Here is a 24,207-nt window from a genome sequence, read left to right on the forward strand (position 1 = left end):
GAAGAAATAAGAAATATTTGAGGATAAATTCTGTTATAAAATAGTGGGACAGAAAGAAAAGAAATCAAAGTACAAGTGGAAAAAAAATAAAGACTATTTAAAAAAAAGAATTATCTAGCAATTCCTGGGAGATCAAATCAAAATAGCATTTGTTGGGCTAAGGGGAAATTTTGGTCTTTTTTGAAGACATCATATCCAAGTTACTTATTTCTTCTCTGACCCAGGAAAAAGGCAATTGCTGCCTGTTTTTTCACCCACAGACAACTGTGGAACTCCCCCCAAAAAGGCCACACTTTCAAACTTTGGCTTTCAAAGTATTGCTGCCCACAACTTCCAAACCAGTCATATGGGAAGAAGAATGAAGAATAAATGATGAAATAAAAAGGGAGAAAACAATTGAACCAAATGCTGATTGGCAGACTCTTGTTTTAGGCTCCGGATAAAACATGGCAATGACTGGGCAACAATAGGGGCAGCACTTGGAAGAAGCGCATCCTCGGTCAAAGATCGATGCCGTCTGATGAAGGATACCTGCAACACAGGTACCATCTCAATATTCCAGCATTGCTTGCAGGGCGTGAAGTTTAAACCTTTTGTGATCCTCTGTGTAGAAATGTCATTATTTCTGTGGATAGCTTTCCATCCCAATTTAATGTCAAAGCTCAAAGACTAATTTCCCTTCCCTACATCTATTGCATTTTTGGTTTCTTTAGGAGTAGGTCAAACTGACCTCTTTTTGTCTAATTTGAATCGTTTTTGTGTAAGATAGAGATGTATTATGAGTTTTCACATAGTTCTGAATAAGTTAAAATCATTCAAACAATGTAAAATTTCCTCTTTTTCAAAAGGACTTGAGCCAATGATTCCATGACACAGTGAATCCATTTTGCATTTGAGGCAATTTTGATGCATTAATCTATTAAGTGATTTCCACCAAATTTCTATTTAGTTTTTGTATAAAATAGGTTGTTTCTGCTTACCAGATTGGAATGGGGGATGAAAAATTTATTAGCCTTCACTCTCTCCTCTTTGCTTAGCCTTCTCCTCCTTCATTCTTCTTTCTTCCAGTTTTATATATTTTCTGGGCTGCAATTAGACACCCTCAGCTAGCTGCAAGCTATATTTTGGATTTTCTCTATTTGGAAAATAGAAATGAAAATACTTCCACCGTAGGAATGCCATTCCCCTACATTTAATTACTAAGCATTTAACAAACTTTCTGTGCAGATCACTATTTGGGGTGAGTTACACAGTTTTAGATATGATATAATCCCTGTCCTTCTGGAGCTTATATACATATCTACATACACACTGGGGATATATGTATGTATGTATGTATGTATACACACATATACATAAACATACACAGAGAGATAGTGATGATGCAGTATAATAAGTGTAAAATAGAAATACCAGCAAATATATGATTAAAAAAGAGTACTCATTACCAATTAGGAGAGATAAAGGAAGGCTTTCTGGAGTGTGTAGCATTTTAAATTGCATTTTAAAGGACCCAGTAGAAATAATAACAAATTGAAAAGGCAAAGGAAATCTTAAGTAGCCAGAACAAAATTATGGAAGTATTGGCAATACAGAATGCAGGAGATCCTGCAGTGCAGTTGTACTACAACTGTGCAGATTCAGTTATGAGTAATAGAAATTTTTTGTGTATTATAGATATAGCTGTAGTATAAGCTTTTGTATAGTTCTGTGTAAGTTAAAATCATTCAGAACAATGTCGATTTCCCTCATTTTCAAAAGGACTTGAGCTAGTGTTTCCATGACACAGTGGCACATTTTGCATTTTTAGGCAATTTTGATGCATTTACCCATTAAGTGCTTTACAGTGGGCTTTGAATGCCAGAAGTAGTTGTTTGAATTTTACAAGAAAGCATTAGGTTGCCATAGAAGTACACTGAGTAACATCACCAGCTCTATGTATAAGATTAGTATGGCAGGTTATAAAGGATAGAATCAGAAGAGAGCAAAGAATAGGAAACAATCTTCGAAGACTACAGTAATAGTCCAGCAAGGTAATGAGACTGGTGGCAATGAAAATAGAGAGGAAATGACTGATGGTGAGAGGAATTATAGAAGTAGAATCCAAAGGTCCTAGCCCCCTTGAGATGTACTACCTATGTTGGACAAAGTGGTCTCAGAGATCCCATACATTTCTAAAATCCTGTGCTTCTAATCTCTTCTATTAACTAGCCCAGACTAAAAAGGTCTGTCCAACATTAGCGTCTTAATTTTAAAGTGGGAGACACATATAGGTAGAACTTTATTGGTTTCCTATGAAATACACAGTATCCTATTGATATTAAAACACAAGGCACAAAGTAGCTCTAAGTTGGTTACAAATGGAGACTGTTATAAATAGTATAATGACAAACCTAATTACTGAATTGTTAAATTCTTAATTTCTAGTTGTCCTATTTCCAGTTTGACTATCTCTAAATCACTGACCTTGACCAGAGAATATAGAAAGAATCTCTTATCTGTGGTCAGTGTTAGGACTTTACTTTCCTCTCTTAACTGTCCTTGTATTCATTGCATTCTACAATATATGGTTTTAAGTTGATAGAATTTTCAGAGTATGTCTTAGTGTAGGAGCTACATAGAATTGCATGGAGAGTGGATAACAAAAAACTAATTGAACATTTTGTCAGCCTCTCTCTTGAAATTTAATTTTTTGGATTAATTTTGATTGCTCTCTCCAGGAATCTTAATGCTTCTTAATATACCTTATACTTTGGGGCAAGTGTTACCTTTGATGTAGGTTATTTGGAAGTCCTTCAAAGGATTGTCCAAAAACTAAGCTGTTGGAAATATCAGTGTGCTTTTTTTTTCAATCTTTGCATGTATAGTGATGAATCTCTGCTTTGCAAAAAAAATGCAGAAGATAGGGAGTGTTGGTAGCCTAGCTGATTTCCTCCTTTCAGGGAAATGGACAGAAGAGGAGGAGAAAAGGCTGGCAGAGGTGGTTCACGAACTGACAAGCACTGAGCCAGGTGACATCGTCACACAGGGGGTATCCTGGGCAGCTGTGGCTGAACGAGTTGGGACCCGCTCAGAAAAACAGTGTCGCTCAAAGTGGCTCAACTACCTGAACTGGAAACAGAGTGGGGGGACAGAGTGGACCAAAGAGGATGAAATCAATCTCATCTTGAGGTTTGTGTTCCATCACTTACTCTGAATCAAAGTCTTGATTGGCCATCTTTTCTCTCTTTCCTTGGATACATAAAACCAGAAAATCATCCTTCCCGTGCTTTGTTTGAGTTCCTAAGTACTTCATATTGAGCTCTTTTTTGTTTTGTGTTTTGTTCCTTTTTAGTGAATTTAGTGCCCGTGCAAGGTACCAGATTGAAGGCCTGGAGACTGAAGTCCTCTCTCTATCCACAGAACAGGTACGGCACAGGCAGAGGCAGTGCAAGCTTTTCCACTGTCCCATTATTGTGCCTCAACCCTGGCCTGGAGGGACCATGGTTAGGGGGAAGAGGGTTGTTCAGTCTCCACGCCCTTCAATCCTTGGCTGCTCTGCTGAGACTGCCAAGAAGGGGGCCCTAGTCTGGGTTTTACCCTGTCATAAAAAACTAGACTGAAAAAAATGCCTCCATTTCATACAAGCTACATATAGCTTTTAAAAAAGAGTAACCTCATTTAGTTGCTTCAACCACCCTGGCTTAAATGTGAACAGGTTAGCTGTAGAGGAAGGGCTTTTGATTACTAGACAAGTTCTGTGTTACTGAAGTATTTTTCTTAATTTAAAGATTTATTTAAACTACTGAGTTTACACTTAAAACTGAATAACTTGGGAGGTAATGAATCTTGTAGGCAAGGATGGGACATCTCAATGCTATGCTTTTAGATTTGTTTTCAATACTGAAATTCAGTCGCATCATGCTAACTTAAAAACAAAACATGAACATAGTTCATCCTAGCCTCCAAATATAGTTATACCATTTTTAAACAGTGCTTTTTACCTTGAGTATTTTTAATAAACTACTCATTTGGCAATATTTCTCTAGTATAAGCCAACGTCCATTTTTAAGTTGAAAAGACACCCAGGAAAATAGTCACTTGCTCAGGATCATACATACTCTGAACCAAGTACAGAGCACAAATAAAATATTGCTCTGGTAATACTCTAAACTCTCAATAATATCCATTTATTTGCACAATGATACATTTGGCCACATACAACCTCCTAATCATTTCCAATTAAAATCATTGATTGTAGCTCTGGAACATCTGGCTTGCATCTTGGAATCCTGTCCCCAGCAACTTGGCAGTAACATCGTATTAACATGTCTTCCCTCTCCCATGATCTCTAGTGCCATACTACTTAGGAGCAGTCATAGGAAAAACAGAGAAGGGTAGGGTCCCCTTTAGTCTCAAAGGGCAGCATCTAACGGACACCCATTTTTGTAACCTGTCAGGATAGCAGAGCTTGATGTGGCCGATGAAAATGATATAAACTGGGATCTACTAGCCGAGGGATGGAGCAGTGTCCGTTCACCACAATGGCTCCGAAGTAAATGGTGGACCATCAAAAGGCAGATAGCAAACCACAAGGACGTTTCATTCCCTGGTAATGTATCAACTAGGTGTGCCTATGCTTTCCTTCTGTTACCATAGTGGACATTTGTTGGTTTGACTAAGGATCCTATATGATCATAATGTTCAATACTATCCACTAAAGTGCTTATCGCTAGTGCTAAAAATTGAAAGTTCTAACTTTCTGTTGCTAGACAGGTCATCTCATTTCAAAGAAGCATAACTTTAAATCCTTAGTTGATCTGGTTATGTTGCGATATTTGTTACCATTTTTTCCTGAAATCTAGTGAAAACAATTCTATCATGTGTGTAATTAGTCACATACTCAGGAATGATTAAGGTCCCTAGTGGTATGCAAAGAACTCTGGTCATTCATCCTGTGTTACTTATTGGAAAGCTCAGTATTCCTACTTTTTCTTTACCTGTCATTTCAAGCTATAAGTAATACTTTCCCTTTCCTCCTTCAGAAAAGGATAATATATCTTTGAAATGCCTAAAACTTATAAGATTAGAAGTTCATGGTATATGTATATGAACAGTCAGATGAAATTTGAAATTCAGTGTTTATGCAAAGGATTTTTTTTGCTGGAAAGGCATATGTCAGTTTTTAGTCAGCAGTATCACTTCAGATAACCTGAGGAAGCTTTCTTTTTAAAGGAGTCCTAATTTTACTCTTTTATTAAAGGTAAATTAATTTTGTAAAACATTTTTAAAAAAATTTTTCACACTTTAATGTCATATGTGTAAATTCCAGGTTTTCATATGGGGTTATGATTAAAGTCAAGTATACCAGTATGCTCAGCTTTCTAAGAACCCCTGGTACTACATCTTTTTGTCCCCATTCACTAACTGATCTGTAAGACTCAGATTTTCATTGGTAAATTGAGCTGCAGTCTGTCCAAGTTGAATTCTAACTAGGTTCATGCCCCCTTTTTCAAAAAATCTTACCATAAATTTTCCCCAAAAAGCTAAATGAAGTGCTTTGTTCAAAGAAAAAAAATGATATATGGCTCACTGTTAAATGTTTAACTATTGTTTTTTAAAACCAAGAGTTAATGCAAAATTGTGAATAGCTATTCTGTAACATGAAACTAAGCAAAATATGTTAACATTAGCAAAAGAGAGGGAAGGGAATCAAGAAAACTTGTCATAAATAGTGGTAGAAGAGGTAATGGCAATAGAAATAGCCTTTTGTGCAGGCACTTAGTGGCTGCAGTTCTATAATTAGTGAATGCAAAGAATTTGCCATCTCTTTTCCCTAGCACTGAGATTACCAGTTACCATGAGAGGATATAGTAAAGCTAAAACCAGTAAGTCCTAATGTTTCTCTTCAATAGTCACATGTCCCAAAGTCCTTGTAATAACATATTTAATTTTTAAATTTCATTTCAAAGATTGTTAAAGACACATAGTGCCCTTCTCAAAGAATATCCCAAAAAAAGATCATTTTACTAATAATAGCTCAGTGCCCTAGATGGGATTGGTTGATATATTTCAAAATATCAATTTTTAATGTTTTAAGTGTTAAAGGCAACATTGGTGTTTCATTAATAAAAATTTGCTTAGCTAAGAAACATCTCAGCAAATGTGGTTTTTTTTTAATGTTTCATTTATTGTATGTGTAATATTTGACATCCTTTGAACAAACGATTTATTCCAAATACTTTCCCTCCTCACCTTACCCCTTCCTCCCACCTCCCTTGCTACTTAGATGGTGATATCGGCGAATCAATGTTCTTTTTGTCTACCCATCTCCCTTCAGTCTTGATAAAAGGTCTTAAACAGTTGCACGAGAACCAAAAAAACAACCCAACACTTTCGGAGAACAAATCAGGCCCCGGAGTTCCAAACACTAATACCAATTCAAGCGTTCAGCATGTTCAGATCCGAGTTGCCCGCTTGGAGGAGAATACAGGCATCTCTCCAAGTCCCATGACAGCTTTGCAGATTCCTGTCCAGATCACCCATGTTTGTAAGTGCCTGCACTTTGTGACTTATTAGTACTGTTACTAATAATAACTGATACAGTGCTTTAAGGTCTACAAAGACCTTTTTATGCATTATCACATTTGATCCTCACATCAACTGAGAGAGAAGTACTTAGAGTAGGTATTTTTTCCCCTTTTTACAGATAAGGAAACTGAGGCTTAGAGAAGTTACGTAAGTCAAGTCACACAACTAGGAAGTGTTGGAGGCAGGATTCAAGCCTAGTTCTCTCTAGATTCTAGCTGGGTCCAGCATTTTATGCTGCCTCCTAAGTTTTCAAAATCTATGAGTTAAGAAATGACTCAGTATTTTTAAGTTTATAGAGTCAGGGTCAGAAGTTCATCATTTAAAGGCCTTAGGTTTGTTTTTTAAGTCAGTTATTTAGCACATTCAAAGTGATCTAGGCACAAGGAAGGTTTTCTTATGACAGGAAATTAACAATTTAATAGTACTTGCCCAGAGAGCATTTATTAAGTGTCTGCTATGAGCTAGACGCTGTGCTGGACCCCGGTAACACAAATGGATGGTTTAGGAAGGAAAATAATGAGTTTTGTTTTGGACATGGTGTGTTTAGGATGTCAGCAGGAGGTCCCCAAAATGTCAGACAGGAAGTTAGAATTGCTAGGCTGACTCAGGAAAAAATTGAGAGGTGGTTACTTAGACTTGGGAATTTTTTGCATAAAAATGATAAGCAAATGCTTGGGAATCCCTGTGATCACCTAGAGGTAGCTGGGGGGAGGCAGGGGTGGAGGAGATAGAGCAGTGAGATATGCAGACAGAGCCTAGTCATGAAAATCTAGAGAGGAGAAAAGATTTGGTTAGGAATAATGAGGACCAAGAAAAGGCTCTTGGATTTATCAGTAAATCTATCAATGGTGCCTTTAGAGTGATCCAGTGGTAAAGACATAAGGTAGTTTGCTAGGGTTTGAAAAGTAGAATATAAGAAAATAGATAGCAGATATAGATGAGCTTTTCTAGGAGCTATGCTTTGAAAAGGAATAGAAATATAGGATAATCACCGAGTAGGATAGGATAGGATCAAGTCAAGGATTTTTTTTTTTTTTAAGAATGGGGAACTTGAAGCATGTTTATAGGCATCAGAGGAGTAAACAGATAAGGAGACCTTGAAAATTAGGAAGAGAGGAGATAATTGAAGGGACAAGCTTCTGGAGGAGATAGGAAGGGCTGTAATTAATAGCACAAGAAGAAGGGGTGTTGTTGGTGAAGGGGTGAAGGACAAGGGTTGGGGTAACACTAGAATGATTTGAAGTGTGGAATTAGAGAGGGGAGGGAGCTCCCCATGGATGGCCCCAGCTTTTTCAATGAATGTAAGGGAAAGTCTCATATCATTTACCCTCATATTAGGCACTTTCCTGAAGCCCAGATATGTATTCTATGTAACTCTAGACTTAGTGTAAGCAACTTAGTACAAGTTCACAGATCAAATCTGGCAAGGAAGTGTAGTTAATGTTACTATTCATTGGGGCAGAAGCTCAACAAAGAATTGCAAGTTGAGAAAGCATTGAGTGGTAAATTGGAAGAGGGGAGGAAACATTTTTCTCAAGAGATACTTTATGGCGTTAGAGCCATAGTCTTTTAACCCAAGAAACCAGTTTTCATGCTTTTAGACATGTGTTTCTGTGTGGTCCTTAGCTTTTTTTTTTGTAGTCTATATTCAGCAAAATCCAAAAGTGGCTTAGGGATGGAATTAGATTCTTCCTTCACCTAGAGGACTTCAAGTCTCTTCATGGCCTCTTTCAGGATGTTATAGAGGGGGTTCCTTTTCAGGTACAGCTTGGACTAGATGGTACCTCCAAAGCCCCTTTTATACTCTGTTTCTTTAAAATTTATAGTTGAGCCATATTTATATAGATAGGAATTTTTTGTCAAAATCTAGGACATGCTATACTTTATACCTCTTAGGTTTTTGTTTTGTTTTTTCTCATCATCAGGATACCTTTTTTATATATATATAAGAAAATAGGATCCTTAAATTTAATTCTGCTTATGTGTTGCCAGTAGGTTTTTTAGATACTAAATTAAAAAAGCAGAATGCTAAATTATAGCTTAGGAGATCTAGGTTCTCTTCCTAGTTCTGCCACTAACTAGTTGTGACAATGGACAAGTCACTTAATTTCTCTGTACTTCATTTTTTCCTATCTGTTCAGTGGGAATATCACCTGAATACCTCCCAGGTCAGTAAAGATAAAGCAGAATATCATGTTTGAAAGTACTTAGGAAAGTGTCTGTACAGATGCAGAATAGTGGGTACTGAAGTCATCTGTGCCCATGACAGTATCCCTCCTACTCACTTATGAATTTGTATAACTAGGAACCAAAGAATTTCTTTAGCTACAGTTCACCAAATATTTGTTAAGCACTTGTTCCACACAAACACTACAAGGCACTGCATGGCATCAAAAGACATTTAAGATCTAATCCCTGCCCTCAAGTACCTCACAATTTATATGAATAAAACAAGTCACCATAGTACAAAGCATAATGTGACAAGGGCCACAAAAAAGGAACTGAGGAAGTACTCATAAGAGTTCAAAGAACAGAAAGAGCACATCTAATTAGGATAAGCCAGGAAAGATTTACTAAAGGATCTGGTCCATGATACAAACATCTTCAGAATAGCTAGGATCTGGACAGGTATATAAGCATAGTGGGATCAAAATCAGTTCTTCACTTTAGCCTAGAAATGGGCTACATTGACATTTAACAGTTAATAAGCTTCTTGTTTGCGAAAAAGGTTTCTCAAAGTCTATGCCAGTGAAGCACAAACTCAGGCTTTACAAAAACCAGCCTAGCTAAGTACCTCAGGGGATTGGCCAAGAGGTGATGTTTGTTTTTGTGGAAAGCAACTCGTTAAATCACGGAGAAGTTGTGATTTCTAGAAATAGAAATAATACTGAGCTAGTAAACTGCTTTCTGAAAATAAAATAATAATAATAATAATAATAATAATAACATATTCAGTGTAATCTCACGTTATGGGTATTCTCTCCATTTGTGCAGATCATAACCTATCCCTGCCTAAATCCCTTCATAAGATCAACTCAAAGTTTGCTAGAGGCCTTCTAAATCCGTTAACAATTCTCAGAGTAGGATTGCTTTGACTATATGACTAGTTACTTGTTTTTCCAATCATTCATTTTCTACGGTATATATATACCTTATGCTTCCTCTTGTGCATATAGGTAGGTCATCATTTAATGCTGTTCATTATTAATCCCCTGTGCCTATTCAAGATAAATGGATCTTAGATTGGGAAAGTTATATGGTGCCAGGGTAGAATACTGGGCCTGGAGTCAGGAAAACCTGCTCAAATCCTGCCTCAGACCTAGTGTATCTAGGTGACCCTGGGCAAGTCACTTAACTTCTGTTTGCCTTGGTTTCTTCATCTGTAAAATGTGACTCCTAAAGCACCTGCCTCGCAGGGTTGTTGTGAGGATCAAATGAGATAATAATTGTAAAGCACTTAGCATAGTGCCTGGCACATAGTAAGGGCTTTATAAATGGTAGCTGCTATTATTGTTTTTGTAGGCTAATGTAATGGGCTGCCCATCCAACTGCTCATCTTAGACTGGGCAATAAATATTTTTCATCCATTTAATTTTTCTTGTATAAACTGTTAGTGGCTCCATAGATCGTTGAGAGGGCTCCCAATGAGGTTTGATGTAATCAGCACAATATAATCTGAAAGATTTCTCCATCTATAGGGAGTTGCTCTTCATTTAGACCCTGTGTAAAACATCCCCTGTGACACTGGAAAATGCCTTTGGGGGTAGTCATTATATCTCCCCTTTTTGTTATGCCCCACATGTCATTAATAACCAGAGGGCCTTAAATTTGATTGTGTTATCAGGATATCGTATGATTTCAATATATGCCTAAGAAATTGCTTGTTAGAGGAAAGCTTTTAAAGTTGTCTTTTGCTCTATCAGTCAGATAACAAACATTTATTAAGTACCAACTCTATGCCCAGCACTTTGATAAACATTAAGGATTCAAAGTAAAAATGAAACAATCTCTGCCTTTAAGAATCTTACATTCTATTCAGTGGTACAAATATATATATGTAAAAAATAAATAAAAGATAAGTCATGGGAGAAGCATTAAGAGCAACAAGGAATAGGGATTCATAGGAGGTAGCATTTCAGCTAAACTTCCAAGGAAACTAGGGATTTCTAAGAGGCAAAGGTAAGGTAGGAGTGTCAAATGCTCTGTTGTAATCAACACACATCAACACACAGCGGGTTATCCTGTTTTAGCTTCACTTTAAAATAAGAATATTCTAACCAGCCTATCATTAAGGGAGAGTGAGGGGCAAACATGTGTCCAACAAAATATATTAGAGGTCTTTAGCCTTGCACATGTTAATCTAAGGAAAGACATGTGGCATAATGGAAAGAAAGTCAGCCTTGGAGCCAAAAAGACCTGAAATCAAGTCCCACCTCTGACATGCTGGATATATAACTGTGGACAAGTCAATTCAGCTACTAATACTCACAGTTACGAGGTAGAGAATGATGCCAATTTACACTAGTAGAAGGAATTTCTTCATCCATGAGTTCCCTGTACACATGAAATCACAAATCTTGTCAATCTGAAGGCAATTTTGAATTGGTGCTTCTTTCTCTTTGCTTGCCCATCATTAAATATTTCTCCGTCTAACACCTGGCTGTTTGCCCTAAACCTAAGTAGAATTTTGAAGCAACTAGAACTGCTGCCCAGAAAAATGAGGATTACTTTTGTTGGCAAATAGAATGCTGAAAATAAGAGTGAACACTGAAGAAAACATCAGGGATTTTTATAAATACTACCCATATATCATTTGTCTCAGAATCAGAGTTCTTTGGTTGTAGAATATCATACTAAATAACATATATTTTGTAAACTTTGTAAAAGCATGAAAAGCAAATAATATCTCATCTGAATAAGAACTTTATCTTTTTTTAATATTTTCTCGTACTACTCAAAATGTTTCCTTCTTAAGAGGAATCAAACAATACAATCTATAGTTTAGCTTTTATAAGATAAGGAAGCATTTAAGATTGAAAACATATACAGTGGGTCCTTGCCTGAAACCCTGAGTGTCCATTATGTTGGATAGAGCTACTGGAAATAAATAGTATCCTATAAGATTTCAACCTTTCCTGATTCCTCTTGATGCCTGTACTTGCCCTCTGTTATCTTCAACTTACCTTGTATATATCTTGCTTTTGCATAGTGGTTCTCATATTATTTACACCAATTTGAAATCCTTGGGAGCTGGGACTGTCTTTTTTGCCTTTCTTTGTATTCCCCAGCCATTTACACAATATCTGGCACATAGTAGGTACTTAATAAATGGATGTTGACTGACTTTAAAACTTTCATTTAGTAGCCATACCTTGAGATTATTTGCCTGCTATTGGTTCACACCAAATGAACAAGTTTTGATCTTCAAGACTACATAAATCATTTAACCTAGGTTTATTTCTGTTGTTTTATTTATGCATATGATATCTACATATACTGAGATAGATGATACAGCGAGCGAGGCTTGGCGCCTGACAGGTAATTCCAGCAAAGATAAAACATAGTCAACTTAAAACCGACAGGAAATAAATATGTAGTAAAAGGCCATTTCAAACCAGTTTTCAGTTGTGGATGAATCTTTTCTACATGTAGCTCTCTTCTGAAATTAGGCCATATGTTTCATGAGTTTTGCAACACCTAAGAAAGTAATTCTAATTGATTATGGAATAATTCTTAACCAAGAGATAATGGAATGATTCGTTTACTTTTAGGATAGATTTAGTGTACTTCCCTAACTACCTTTACCTTAAGAAATACTGGAAAACTGAAGGGCTATCTGTCAACTGGGAAATCACTCAACAAGTTGTGGTATATGATCATAATAACTGAAAAAAAAATGGGAAATGATAGATGTAGGAGATGTGGTAAAATTTGGACACTAAGAAATATTGGAACATTGTACCAAGCTAGAGGACTCAGTTAATAGAACTAGAGATGTTTAACATAGAGAAGAAAAGATTCTGTTGGGGGAAAAAGAGAATCTGATAGTTACCTCAAGTATATGAAAGGCTCTTGTGTGAAAAAATGTATTAGGTTTATTCTGCTTTGCTCCAGAAGGCAAAATGAGGACCAAGAGATGGAGATTGCAGAGGGCCAAATTTACCCTTGGTGAGTAGCTGAGTGGCACAATGGATAGAGTTCTGGGCTTGGAATCAGAAAATCTTGACTGAGACCTTTACTGCTATGATCCTAAGCAATTGAACCTCTCTAAGCCTTGGTTCCTTCATTTAATAAAATGGCACAATAGAACAAGCTACTTCACAGACTCACTGTGAAGATCAGATGAGATGAGTACTTGATAAATGCTTATTGAATGATGTCAAGAACTTTACGGACTTCAAAATGCTATATAAATGTTAGTTTCTTCTTGTTATACAGGTTATCTTCAAAACAGGGCTGTGCAAACATGGATTAGGTTGCCTTAGGAAGTAATGAGTTATCTCTTCTCCATTCCTGTCATCATCCCTCCTTCTTTCTCTCCTTCCCTCCCCCTAGTGGAGGTCTTTATATAACACTGGGTGATCATTTGTATTTAGTATATTTTAGAATTCTCATTCAATTGCAAGTTGAACTAGTTAACTTCTGGGGTTTTTTCCAATTCTGCAAAATCCTTCTATTAGCTTTCCTCTATCTCTACTACAGCCAGTGATATTTTGCCCTCCACACCTCATCATCGAATAATCCTAGAACTTGGCTACCTACAAGTAAGTTTCCCCCCTCTTTTTGTTTTTACTACAGCTTCAACAGAATCCCCTGCTGCTACTGTCGACTCTGAGACCATAACACTAAACAGTGGAACACTACAGACGTTTGAGATTCTTCCAGTAAGTGATATCCCTGCTTTAGTCCTTGTTTTGATAGCTCCCTGTTAAAAATAAAATTTACTGCAGTTCTTCATTCTTCAGTATGAAATCCAATGCATCAGCTACTAAAAATAATGAAGTAGGGGCATCTAGGTGGCTCAACACATAGAGAGTCAGGCCTGGAAATGGAAGGTCCTGGGTTCAAATTTGGCCTTAGACACTTCCTAACTATGTGACCCTGGGCAAATCATTTAACTCCAGTTGTCTATTTCTTATCACTCTTCTACCATAGAATCAATACTTGATTCTAAGATGCAAGGTAAGGATTTTTTAAAAAGAACAACGTGGCAACAAATAAAAAATCCTATCCTTTCTGATAATAAAGAAAAAGTCTAGAATCAGAGTTTACTCAAGTTAGAAGGGCTCATCTAATCAAATACCTTCATTTTACAGATAAAGAAGGGAAGAACATAAAATCAGAACTAGTTAATGGGCGGGGGGGGGGGGGAAGGGGGGGAGCGCAGAGGCACTAGACCTAGTTTTTCCTGCCATCTGGTCCAGGACAAGAAATAAGAACAGGTTGGAATAACTAGAACATTAATGTACTTTCAAGGGTAGGTGCACAAACTATCCCAACTACTTGAAAAGAAACTTTTAAAGGTTGTGAGTGTGGAGGAAACGGGTTAGGGGCTCCACTTTCTCATATGTTTCTTATTGGTTTTTTCCATAAGGATGGTCCTGCTTTTAGTCATGTTCCCCTGGATAAATAATAGCCATTTCATTATGTTGCACTGCATATTTATTCCCTAAAAAATAAGTAAGAGTATGGTGGTATAGAAAGCACTGGATTAGGAATAAAGAGCCCTGGATTCCAGTCCCAGTTCTGCTATTATAACTATTAATTCTATGAATTTGGGCAAGAGACATAGCCTCCCTGGAATTGATACTGCATTTAGATAAGCCTTTATTTTTTGCCTTATCAGAAATTGCAGTTTTTTAAAAGCTTTCTCTTTCATTCTGCCAGCTATTTATCCACTTTTCTTTATAATATCACCAGTCCATTTCCCCAACTCACACAAGTGAATACTTTTCTGCAAAAGCTGGATTCAAATATGGCATAAGGAAATACAGGCCACTTTAGGATAGCATACCTATCTATATATTTTTTTAATGGATGAGCCAGGGAGTAACTCACTTTTCATCTCAAAAAATATATATATATATGATGGTGTGGTTTAATACAAAATATTCAGATAAGAATTAGTCATCGATTTGTTAATCCGTCTCTTTAAGTAAAAGATGTGCCATAGTTTTTGTTTATTATCTGAAAACTTAATAGTTGTGATGAAGGCAGGAGAGTTATCCAGGACGGGCACCATTTATTGATGAGTACCAGCTTTCGGAAGACGATTCCACACAATTTTATTTTCCCAATATCTACTCATTATCCTAATTAGGGATAAATGAATAAAGAATTTGTTGGAGGGTAACATTTTATTTAATAAGATACATATTTGCCTATGTCTTATATAAGGTCTTTTATTTGAAAGAGAGTATAAATATATGTTATTTAATAGCTAACAGTGCCATCCCTTATCTTTATGTCAAGCATAATAATTCAGTTTGATACTAGAAGTAGAATCCTCAAAACTTTTATATCCCACATTAGCCTCTATACTATGGCTCTTACAGAGAACTCTGTATACAAAATATAAGAAAGAAAAATTTTAGTTAGGTGTGTAAGGCTACATTTTTTTTATCCCTTTGTGAGATCAAAAGAGATAAGGTCTTGTTTCAGGAAGGAGGCAGTACAATTCCTTGGACAAAGCAACTATCTGTGTGGATCTGCTTAACCTATTTACCTCATTTTTTTTTCACCAATAAAAATGATGAGCTTTCTACTAAAATAAAGTAATGTCCTCAAAGTGGCGTACCTCTCATTTTAAAATGCTTAGACTAAAGAAAAGTTGTTTTGCTCTAAGTATTCATACTGCTAAACCAAAGAACCGAATTTTTAATGTAACACAGGTCATGTCATCCTGGGATTATTAATAACAACCCCAATACTATTGTACCCCAGTGACAATGGAAGAGAAGTCTCAGTCAGCACAACTGAGTCCCGGGAAACAGGATATAGTGCAGCCAGGAGGCAAATATAGAAAAGTAACTAAACCAGCCATTTGCCAGCATGAATAATGATATTTGTCAGTTAAGTACAAGTACTGGTACAATTCATCTTTACTACCAATGTACCTTTGGGGAGAAACATGACTGTGTTCTTGGTAAATCACTTTTTTTCAATTCCAGTTATTTTCAAGGCCAAGTTAATCAATTGTTGAACAGTTCTGTGCTTATTTGTATTTTTCTTTCTCCTTTAGTCTTTCCATTTACAGCCCACTGGAACTCCAGGCACCTACTTGCTTCAGACAAGCTCAAGCCAAGGCCTTCCTTTAACACTGACTGCCAGTCCCACTGTGACTTTGACAACCACTGCTGCACCTGCTTCACCAGAGCAGATCATTGTACACGCCTTATCTGTATGTAGTGTGCTTAAAACTCTTAAGAAGGCAAACTCAAGGTAGTTTTCCCATTTGCTTAGAAAGAATAGAACTCACTGAGTTCTAAGAAGGGTCAGCACAGGTAGTTTCCAGCTTGTAAACAGGTTGCATTTCAAAAGCTTGTTCCAAAATTAGCTATTTGGAACTGAAGATAAATTTTCCCATTACTTATCCATGGTGGCTTGATTACAAAAAAAGTCTATTTAACCCATAATAAAGTTTAATCAAAATATTAATAGTACCAAAGAAGAGTGTGATGACAAACTCAGAGTAGAAATGGATCTCTGGAGGCCATGTTGTTAACTTCGAAAACCACAAATTGACATTTTCTGTGTTTTAGTGCTTTTTTGTTTATTTTGCTAAATGTTTCCTGATTACATTTTAATCTGGTTCTGACCCACAAGTCTTGAGTTTGACACCTCTGCCATAGAGCATGCTTCAGTAAATTCCAGAGTTTATCTTCACTGGTGCAGATCACCATCCTACACTTCATCCTACATAGTTCTTGTCTGTGACCTTACATAAATCCTCCATGCAAGATCTACCCAGTGTCCTGAAGACCTTCCCTTCAATCTTTGAATATTTCATGATATAGATGTCACATTTGAGTTGTCTATCTTATGCCTTGCTTTCACTAAAGGGTCATACATATCCGTAACTAATCTCTTTTATAGCTAGAATGATGCACACATCTTCTTAGGTAATCTGCCTTCTTATACACTCATCTTTTTAATAACAGTTTTCATAAATAAGGACCACCTGTAAATGCAGTTTGCTAACTCTAGTGTAGAGTTCAATAATAATTCATGTTTTGTTCCTGACTTCTTTCCTTTATTTTTTTAATAGCCAGAACATTTGCTAAACACAAATGACAATGTCACAGTACAGTGCCACACACCAAGTGTCATCATTCGGACTGTTGCCACTGAGGACATCACTTCTTCTATATCCCAGGCAGAACTAACAGTAGATACTGACATTCGATCAGCTGATTTGACTGACCCTCCAGATACCCTGGAAGCAGACACCTTTCCAGATGAAATCCATCAGCCTAAATTGACCAATGAAAGACCATCATTCAGTGGTTGTGACTCCAAATTCAGTGACCAGAATAGTGCAGAACTGATAGATAGTATGATGGTGAGAGCAGAAGAAGAAATCTCTGTTCCAGACCTCAAGCAAGAAGAGGATTCTCCATCTGCTTTAGCCAGTGCTTATGTTCCTGAGGTAAGAAAGCTTGTCCTTGGCGGGCACTTATCTAACGCGCCAAAGTGGCATACTCTTGGGTGGAGCTACTTGAAGTAATTGTTATCCTAAAAATGTTGTGTTCATCAGAATATTAAAATTCCCCAGCCTGGGGTGCTGCTGGTATGTTTTATTCTTAACTGTTGGGTTGTTTTTTGTTTTTTTTTAAACTCTTGGTATCTTTCCTAATCCCTTCTTGTTTCAGAGATTGTGATAAATGGAATATGATTTGTACTCTTGCTCCTTAAATTGATGGTGATAGCATTTATGTGGTGATTCCTATGTGCCAGGCATTGGGCTAAGCACTTTACAAATATTATCATACTAGATTCTCACAACAACCCTGAAGTGCTATAGTGATCTTCATTTTACAGATGAAGAAACCGAGGCAAACATGACTTTCCTATGGTCCTACAACTTTTAAGTGTGTTGGATTTGAACTTGGGTTTTCTTGCTTCCCGGCCCCAGATTTTATCCACTATATCATTTAGCTGCTAAGCATAAGGAAATATAACGCAAGTCCATAAGATCTTAATGCTCCTGTTATATGTTTTAGCCACCACAAGTTGTCTTTAACCAGTGGTGGTGGTAATGTGACATAAATGACAGGAGAAGAATTTAGTCTGAGTGACTTGAAAGCAAATTTGCTTGCCCAAAAAATCCCTCTCCTGGTGTGTGAGGCTGTTAGAAAAACAAGGAACATGGAAGGTCAGTTGTCTTATGAAACAGAAGCAGCTTGCTTTTTAAAAGACTTCTTTTCTGAGATAACCTTAGAGCCACACTGCCTGTAGAAGCTGATCTCTAGATTAGAGATGTGCCCGGTGGTATAACTTGCAAACTTTTATATTTCTCTAAGGAAAATCTAGAGGAAAACTTACACCTGGGCTGCCAGACGCCAGACTGAATAGACCTGGTTCCAATTAAATGTCACCTCTTACCTTTTGCAGGATGGGAAAGCACATCCTGGATTGCTTCTTTGGCTTAGTAGCTTGAAAATTGTTGGATAATGACCAACGTATGATCAACCTCCCCAAATAACAACTTTCACTCACAAGCTAAATCCTTAAATTTCAGTTGGTGATCTTGAGGCTAAGTAGAGATACTCTATCACCACTGAACAATATTATAATTCAATTCTGGTTCTCTGTTGGTAGGGCATGGGAGGGGCTCATGAAACTAGAGCAGTATATCCAGAAGTGAATGTGATGTAAAAATAAGAGGCCTCAGAAAAATTGTTTCTGAAAGAAAAATGGATGTATGCCTACAGAAAGAGATGACACCTCTACAAGTTTCTCCAAAACTATGAAGACAACACTCATCAAGATTTTCTACTTAAAAGTCTCTAGGTAGCTGGTGGCATAGTAGCCCGGGACTGGACCTGGAATAAGAAAGACCCAAATCCAACCTCAGACATTTACTAAACTATGTGATCCTGAGCAAATCACCTAACCTCTTTTTGCCTCAGTTTTCTCGTAAAACAGAGCAGCTGCTCATATTTTTAAAGTACTTAATATACAGTAGATGCTATATAAATGCTAGCTACTGTTATTGTATGAAAACAAAATCAGCAGGATCTTTCACATAGTGTGATTCTTCAAAATTCCCTAATTGTACACAACCAAAAATTCAATTAATGAACGTTTTACTGAAAAAATAAATGGAGCTTTATTTTCTTATGACAGCTCTTTTCTGGGATTCCAGGCAGTCCACACTCCACTTAAGCTACTGCCCTCAAGCCTCTCACACAAAAGCAGTCCCATTTCTTGCCCCAATAGTAAGTCAGTCACGGGGAGGCAGGGAAGATAAGGAAGTAAGAGCCTCTTTCACTTTCCCAATCTTTACTGATATGGTTTATCCACATCTCTTTTATTGCCTCTAAATATAGAATCCTAGCACCATCACTGGTCTTAACCAGTGGAGTAAGAGAGATGGGGAAGGTAAATTCAATCTTGTGGCTATTTCTTATGCCTCATGATATCCTCACCTGCTTCCATTTATGCAGGACCTCCTCCCACTCACTTCTCCCCCCTACACCCCACCAGTAGTTCTTATCCTGTTCTTTGGATTCAGTATTTAGCAAGTGCTTTGCACTGAGAACACTTCATTTTGCCCTCTTATCCTGTGCAGTCCTCACTGATGCCTTCTTAAATTTTTTCTGTAAAGGATCTAGCCCCAGATCAAATATTGAAGATGGTTTGTACAAATACAGGTTAGTCTATAAGCTGAGTGTTCTTAAGAGTGGTGCTTTTTATTCTTAGCTAGTCATGAGCCCTACAAGGTAGGATGACCAAAATGTCCTGTGCAATGAGGTTTCCTGTTCCATTTGGGTATGTGATTGAAAGCAATTCTGCCAATTCCTGTGTTTCTCCGAGGAGAAATCGTGAGCCAGTCTTCCCTTGTCTTCTCTGTCTTCTGATCTCATTTATATCAAGGAAATTCACATTGGTATAGTTCAGCTTCTTCAGCAGTGGTCAACTTGTTGGGATGTTACACAGATTTTAAACTTAGAGGAGTAAGTTACATTAATGTTTATAAAAGGTCTAAAAACTTATTTTTAGCATCCTCTGCCCCCTTTTCCATCACTCTGCAAATGTTCATTGCAGAAGCGAGGAGGGATACACACAGAACTGAGGGCTACTTTGTATTTTTGTTTCATTAGTTGCCATGGCCAAAGAATTAATGACCTAAAAGTCAGCCTCCTAATTAGGATCATCTTTGAATTAGCTTTGATATTCCTCCAACTGCAGACAGTTACTAGGACTCAAAGCCTTCTAGTGCTTGTACCCTTCTAGCACATCCTCCATATGAGATATCAAAAGGGCTATGCTATGATACAGGATTTTCTGGAGGAACAGGAGATACAGATAACACTAGCTACAGATAATGATAGCATAGCTTACTTATAAGTGAATGCTGTGTTCACCCATCCCAACTTGGTGAGTGCCTAACCCAGACTGAAACCCAGAATACATTTCCCTCAAAAAAAGATATATACTACAAGATTGCTAAATTCTAGAATAGTTATTGATTTTGTAGTTGAGGCATTATGTTCATTAGGCTTTCAGGGTATAACTTATTTCTTAGGGAAAATATCTAGCAAGATTCAAAGCACATAATTCTATAACTAAAAACATTTTTTTAAAAACCCTTACCTTCCATCTTGGAATCAATGCTGTATATTGGGTCCAAGGCAAAAGAGTGGTAAGGGCTAGGCAATGGGGGTCAAGTGACTTGCCCAGGGTCACATAGCTAGGAAGTGTCTGAGGCCTAAATTTGAACCTAGCACTTCCCATCTCTAGGTCTGGCTCTCAATCCACTGAGCCACCCACTTGCCCCCTGAAAACAATTTTAAGCTGAGAACCACCTTAATTCATTCACATGAGATAAAATTCCTCCACTTCCTTTAAGTCACTTCTTGGCTTGTAAAATGTCACCAGTATTTATTTCAGGGTGCTCTGAAGATTTAATATACATTATAGGAATGAATACTCCAGTGGGTCAAGTAGTTTCTTCAGAGATCAGAGTAATGCTTGTTATAAAATAAAGTAGATGTTGTAGATGGAGAGGGAAGTAAAACTAAACTGGATACTGCCACTGGTAATTGTGTGACAACAGTGATAGCCCAGATAGATGGCTAGGGCAAGATCAACTGAGGCTTGCCCTAGCTAGATGATATGACACCTCCCTCCTTTATAACAGTGCCCAGGCAGGATCCTGCAGGTCAATGGATGATATCCCTTCAGGTCCCACCTGGGGTTAGTGTATAATGGGCTCTATTAGCTTGGTAACGGTTTGTCTCTGACTGCGTATCTCCCTTCCCAGAGAAGCTATAAATAACCACTTCAGGAAGGTACTCAAAAGGCTTTAACTGTATTTAGTAAAGATGGGATATTGGGACTGGATAGAGGGATTGGGAAACCCTATCTACTTGGATGATGATAAACCCTCAAATCTGTAGGCAAGTATTGAGTCAAGATGGTTAGCTCCTCTGGTCCAGCCTGGCCACAGCCAAACCAGAGTAGGCAAACTGCTGCTTGATGTTTCAGCTGCTTCTTCTTTTGCTAGATGATATGCCTAACCAGTCTTCAGGATATCCACCCACTTCTTCTCCTGCCCACTTCCCAGATCCCTCCTGGGCCCTGAAAAACCTAGATAGCTACAGATGATTGATTTCCTAATATCTAGGGGCAGTAGAATCAGAAGATGATGGTCTGGGTACAAGTTGATAATGATATCAGGAACAAGACAGGAGGATCTTGCAAGGTTGAGCCCAGCAAGTCTCAATCCCAAAAGACCAGGATCCACAGATCTCCAGTCCAAAGGAAGGAAAGGACCCCTCAGCCAGGGCTGCCAGGGTGTTTTATACCCCCCTGGGTCAACCACTCTCTCCCCTGTCCTCACAGCCCTCTGGGAACATTCCGATATCCAACAGGCCCACCTGTCAATCAACAGTGTGGATTCCTGGCTCCCAGAGATTCAATATAACATGCTACATTATTAAAAACAGTATTTTTCCCCCACAAAAATGCTCTCTTGTGTGACTAAAGCCATTAATTTACCAGATTGTTTTTATGCCTTAAAATTTAAATTTTATCCAGTCTTTACACAAAAAAGGGCCATCATGTTTAATATTTTATCTACCAATTCTGGATCCCATTGCAGTTACTATCTCAGTCATTAATAAAAAATGTTTAATGTGCAATTCTTGCAAAATTAATTCATTATTCAATTTAATTAAAAGAACATGTGCAGCTGAATTATCATTTCTATAAAAATATTAACCCACTAAGCCCCAAGTAAACATAGTCTTTAGAGGAAATAAGTTGAACTGAAGCTAGAAATACTTGCCTAAAATTCTAGAAATGCCAAGGATTTGAGAGGGGGGAGGTGGTAGAAAAGAAGTAATGTTATCCATAGTAGAAAGCAGGTTTCACTTTATTAGTTTTTTTCTCCTGTTATTTAAATTGTATAGGACCTGGAATCTCCTACCATAGAGGAAGAAGTTGATCAGTCCACAATTGATGATGAAACAATACTCATCGTTCCTTCACCACGTGGTTTTATCCAGACATCAGATGATATAGATAATGATTCTGTCTTACCTCTGACAACACTAACAGGTAAGGGAGCAGGACCCCCCCAATAATACTAGCCTTTAATGAGTCAGGCCTAATACCAAAAGCCCACTGCCTCCTCACCTCCTTGGAGGTATTAATGCTTAGGCATGGAGACATTTTCTTCCCCAGACTACTTAATGTAGCATCTGGAGTTCTCATTCTGTATACACTATCCTGGTTTCTAATTAATCTGTGCTTTTAAATCTCCCAAAACGTTAAATATTGTGGGTGGGCTGTGGCAGTAATGCAGTACTAAATACAGTAATAAAATTTTAATTCATGATGACTTAAAAGTAGTTACTAAAAAGTTGGTAGAAAACTTGTTTTCTCCACAAGGCTTTAATTACCATTGATTAGCTCCAAAAATTATAAAGAACACAGGTATCCTTTTACAGTCTCTTAATATATAACTCATTCCAGATCCCATACTGCATCATCACCAAGAAGAATCCCATATTATTGGATCATCCTTGGACAGTCCTATTTCAGAAGACTCAAAGGATGTGGAAGACTTGGTGAACTGCCATTAAGCACACATTCAGTAATGGGGCAGTTTGAACAAGGAAGCTGCTCACAAAACCCTGTTCTGGCACCACTTCCAGAGAAAGGAGAACCCCCCCTCCCCCCTTACACACAGACCTAGTTTACCATTCTTCTCATTTTGAAGTAGCTGCAGTGCTTAAGCTGTCATGCAAATTGTTGCAATTGGGACTTTTTACCTCGTTTGTGAGTACATAGTCACCCAACGTCCAGTTTAACTTGCAGGATGGGGGTTCTTGGTTGTGGAGATCTGTTATAGTTAATGTTGCCAATTCAGCCAGGGATATTTTGCTTGCTTCAGGTCCTGAGAAAGGAGTTAGAACCCCTGGAGCTGAAGTGTTCTGCTTTAAGTGAGCAAAGGTGTCAAAGAAGACCTTCCCAGCTTCCAAGTTTGTATCTGGTTAAGTTTCAGAGAAAAGTTTCCCTATCTGTGTGGTTTAAAGGGTACTAATAGCCTCATACAGAAGCATTGGGTATTTCTACCTATTTTACTAGTGTTTGACACCTAACTGGGACATCTTCTTGTATTTAAACAGACGATGGCAACAACAACAACAAAAAAAAAAAAAAAAACTGCATCCTCTCATAAAGGCTGCTTATGGCTAGCCCCCTGGCTAGTGGTGAAAGTTGGGTTTGGTCCTGAAAGCATTAATGGATTCTGAAGAAAACAACTATAGCACAGTTGTTTTTAAAAAGGGAAAACGTGGATGAGAGTAGTTATCTTTCTCTCATATGCCAACTACTCAAGAAGCCACTGCCCTGACTAAAATAAAAAGGTAGCCCTTTCCGCCTCTAAAAACAGAGAGTAACGTTGCTGTCCCAGGATAGGAGGCAGCTACTGCTTAGCTGACTTATTACACTAAAGGCAATATAGAACCACTGATGGTATATGGGAGACTAATTCAGCTCATTAGGTGGTCAAGTGGAGGTAGAGTTTAGCGACCTCTCCTGCTCAGGGGTTTGTTTTTAAATTGGCTTGTGGAATGGAAGGAAACAAATCAAGAAGTCATTCCTATATTAGAAGTATTTTAGCCAAGACAAGTGACTGACCTATAAGGCTTTGATGAGTATGATCCCTATAGAAGAGTTAAAAAAAAAAACCCTCGTATAAATTATTTTATTTATTATTGTAATTAGATTTTCACAATCAGAGTTTTTGTCTTTTTACCATCTAATGTGCTTTTTTTTGTTAATGTGAAATTAAATTGTAGTTACAAGCAATGGTTGGTTGCATAGGGAACAAAATAATTGTATATTCAGTTTAACAGAAATAAAAGAATATTTGTCTTAGAACTCTAAGATGTTGTTTGTTGT

The 24,207-nt window shown here is 37.5% G+C and overlaps 1 protein-coding gene across 1 annotated transcript in view; it reads left to right on the forward strand.

Annotated features, from left to right (window-relative positions):
• Window positions 1–24,192, forward strand: part of DMTF1 (cyclin D binding myb like transcription factor 1) — a 67,457-nt gene extending 43,265 nt beyond the window's left edge. Inside the window, exons 10-18 of the mRNA XM_044678710.1 lie at window positions 433–542; window positions 2,943–3,171; window positions 4,440–4,591; window positions 6,320–6,529; window positions 13,369–13,454; window positions 15,812–15,970; window positions 16,838–17,218; window positions 22,209–22,356; window positions 22,774–24,192. Of these exons, the coding sequence (XP_044534645.1) occupies window positions 433–542; window positions 2,943–3,171; window positions 4,440–4,591; window positions 6,320–6,529; window positions 13,369–13,454; window positions 15,812–15,970; window positions 16,838–17,218; window positions 22,209–22,356; window positions 22,774–22,883 (1,585 nt within the window). The 3' untranslated portion in view covers window positions 22,884–24,192. The remainder of the gene's footprint in view (window positions 1–432; window positions 543–2,942; window positions 3,172–4,439; window positions 4,592–6,319; window positions 6,530–13,368; window positions 13,455–15,811; window positions 15,971–16,837; window positions 17,219–22,208; window positions 22,357–22,773) is intronic.
• The last annotated feature ends 15 nt before the right edge of the window (window positions 24,193–24,207 follow it).

Source organism: Gracilinanus agilis, chromosome 5, assembly GCF_016433145.1.
Source record: "Gracilinanus agilis isolate LMUSP501 chromosome 5, AgileGrace, whole genome shotgun sequence".
NCBI lineage: Eukaryota > Metazoa > Chordata > Mammalia > Didelphimorphia > Didelphidae > Gracilinanus > Gracilinanus agilis.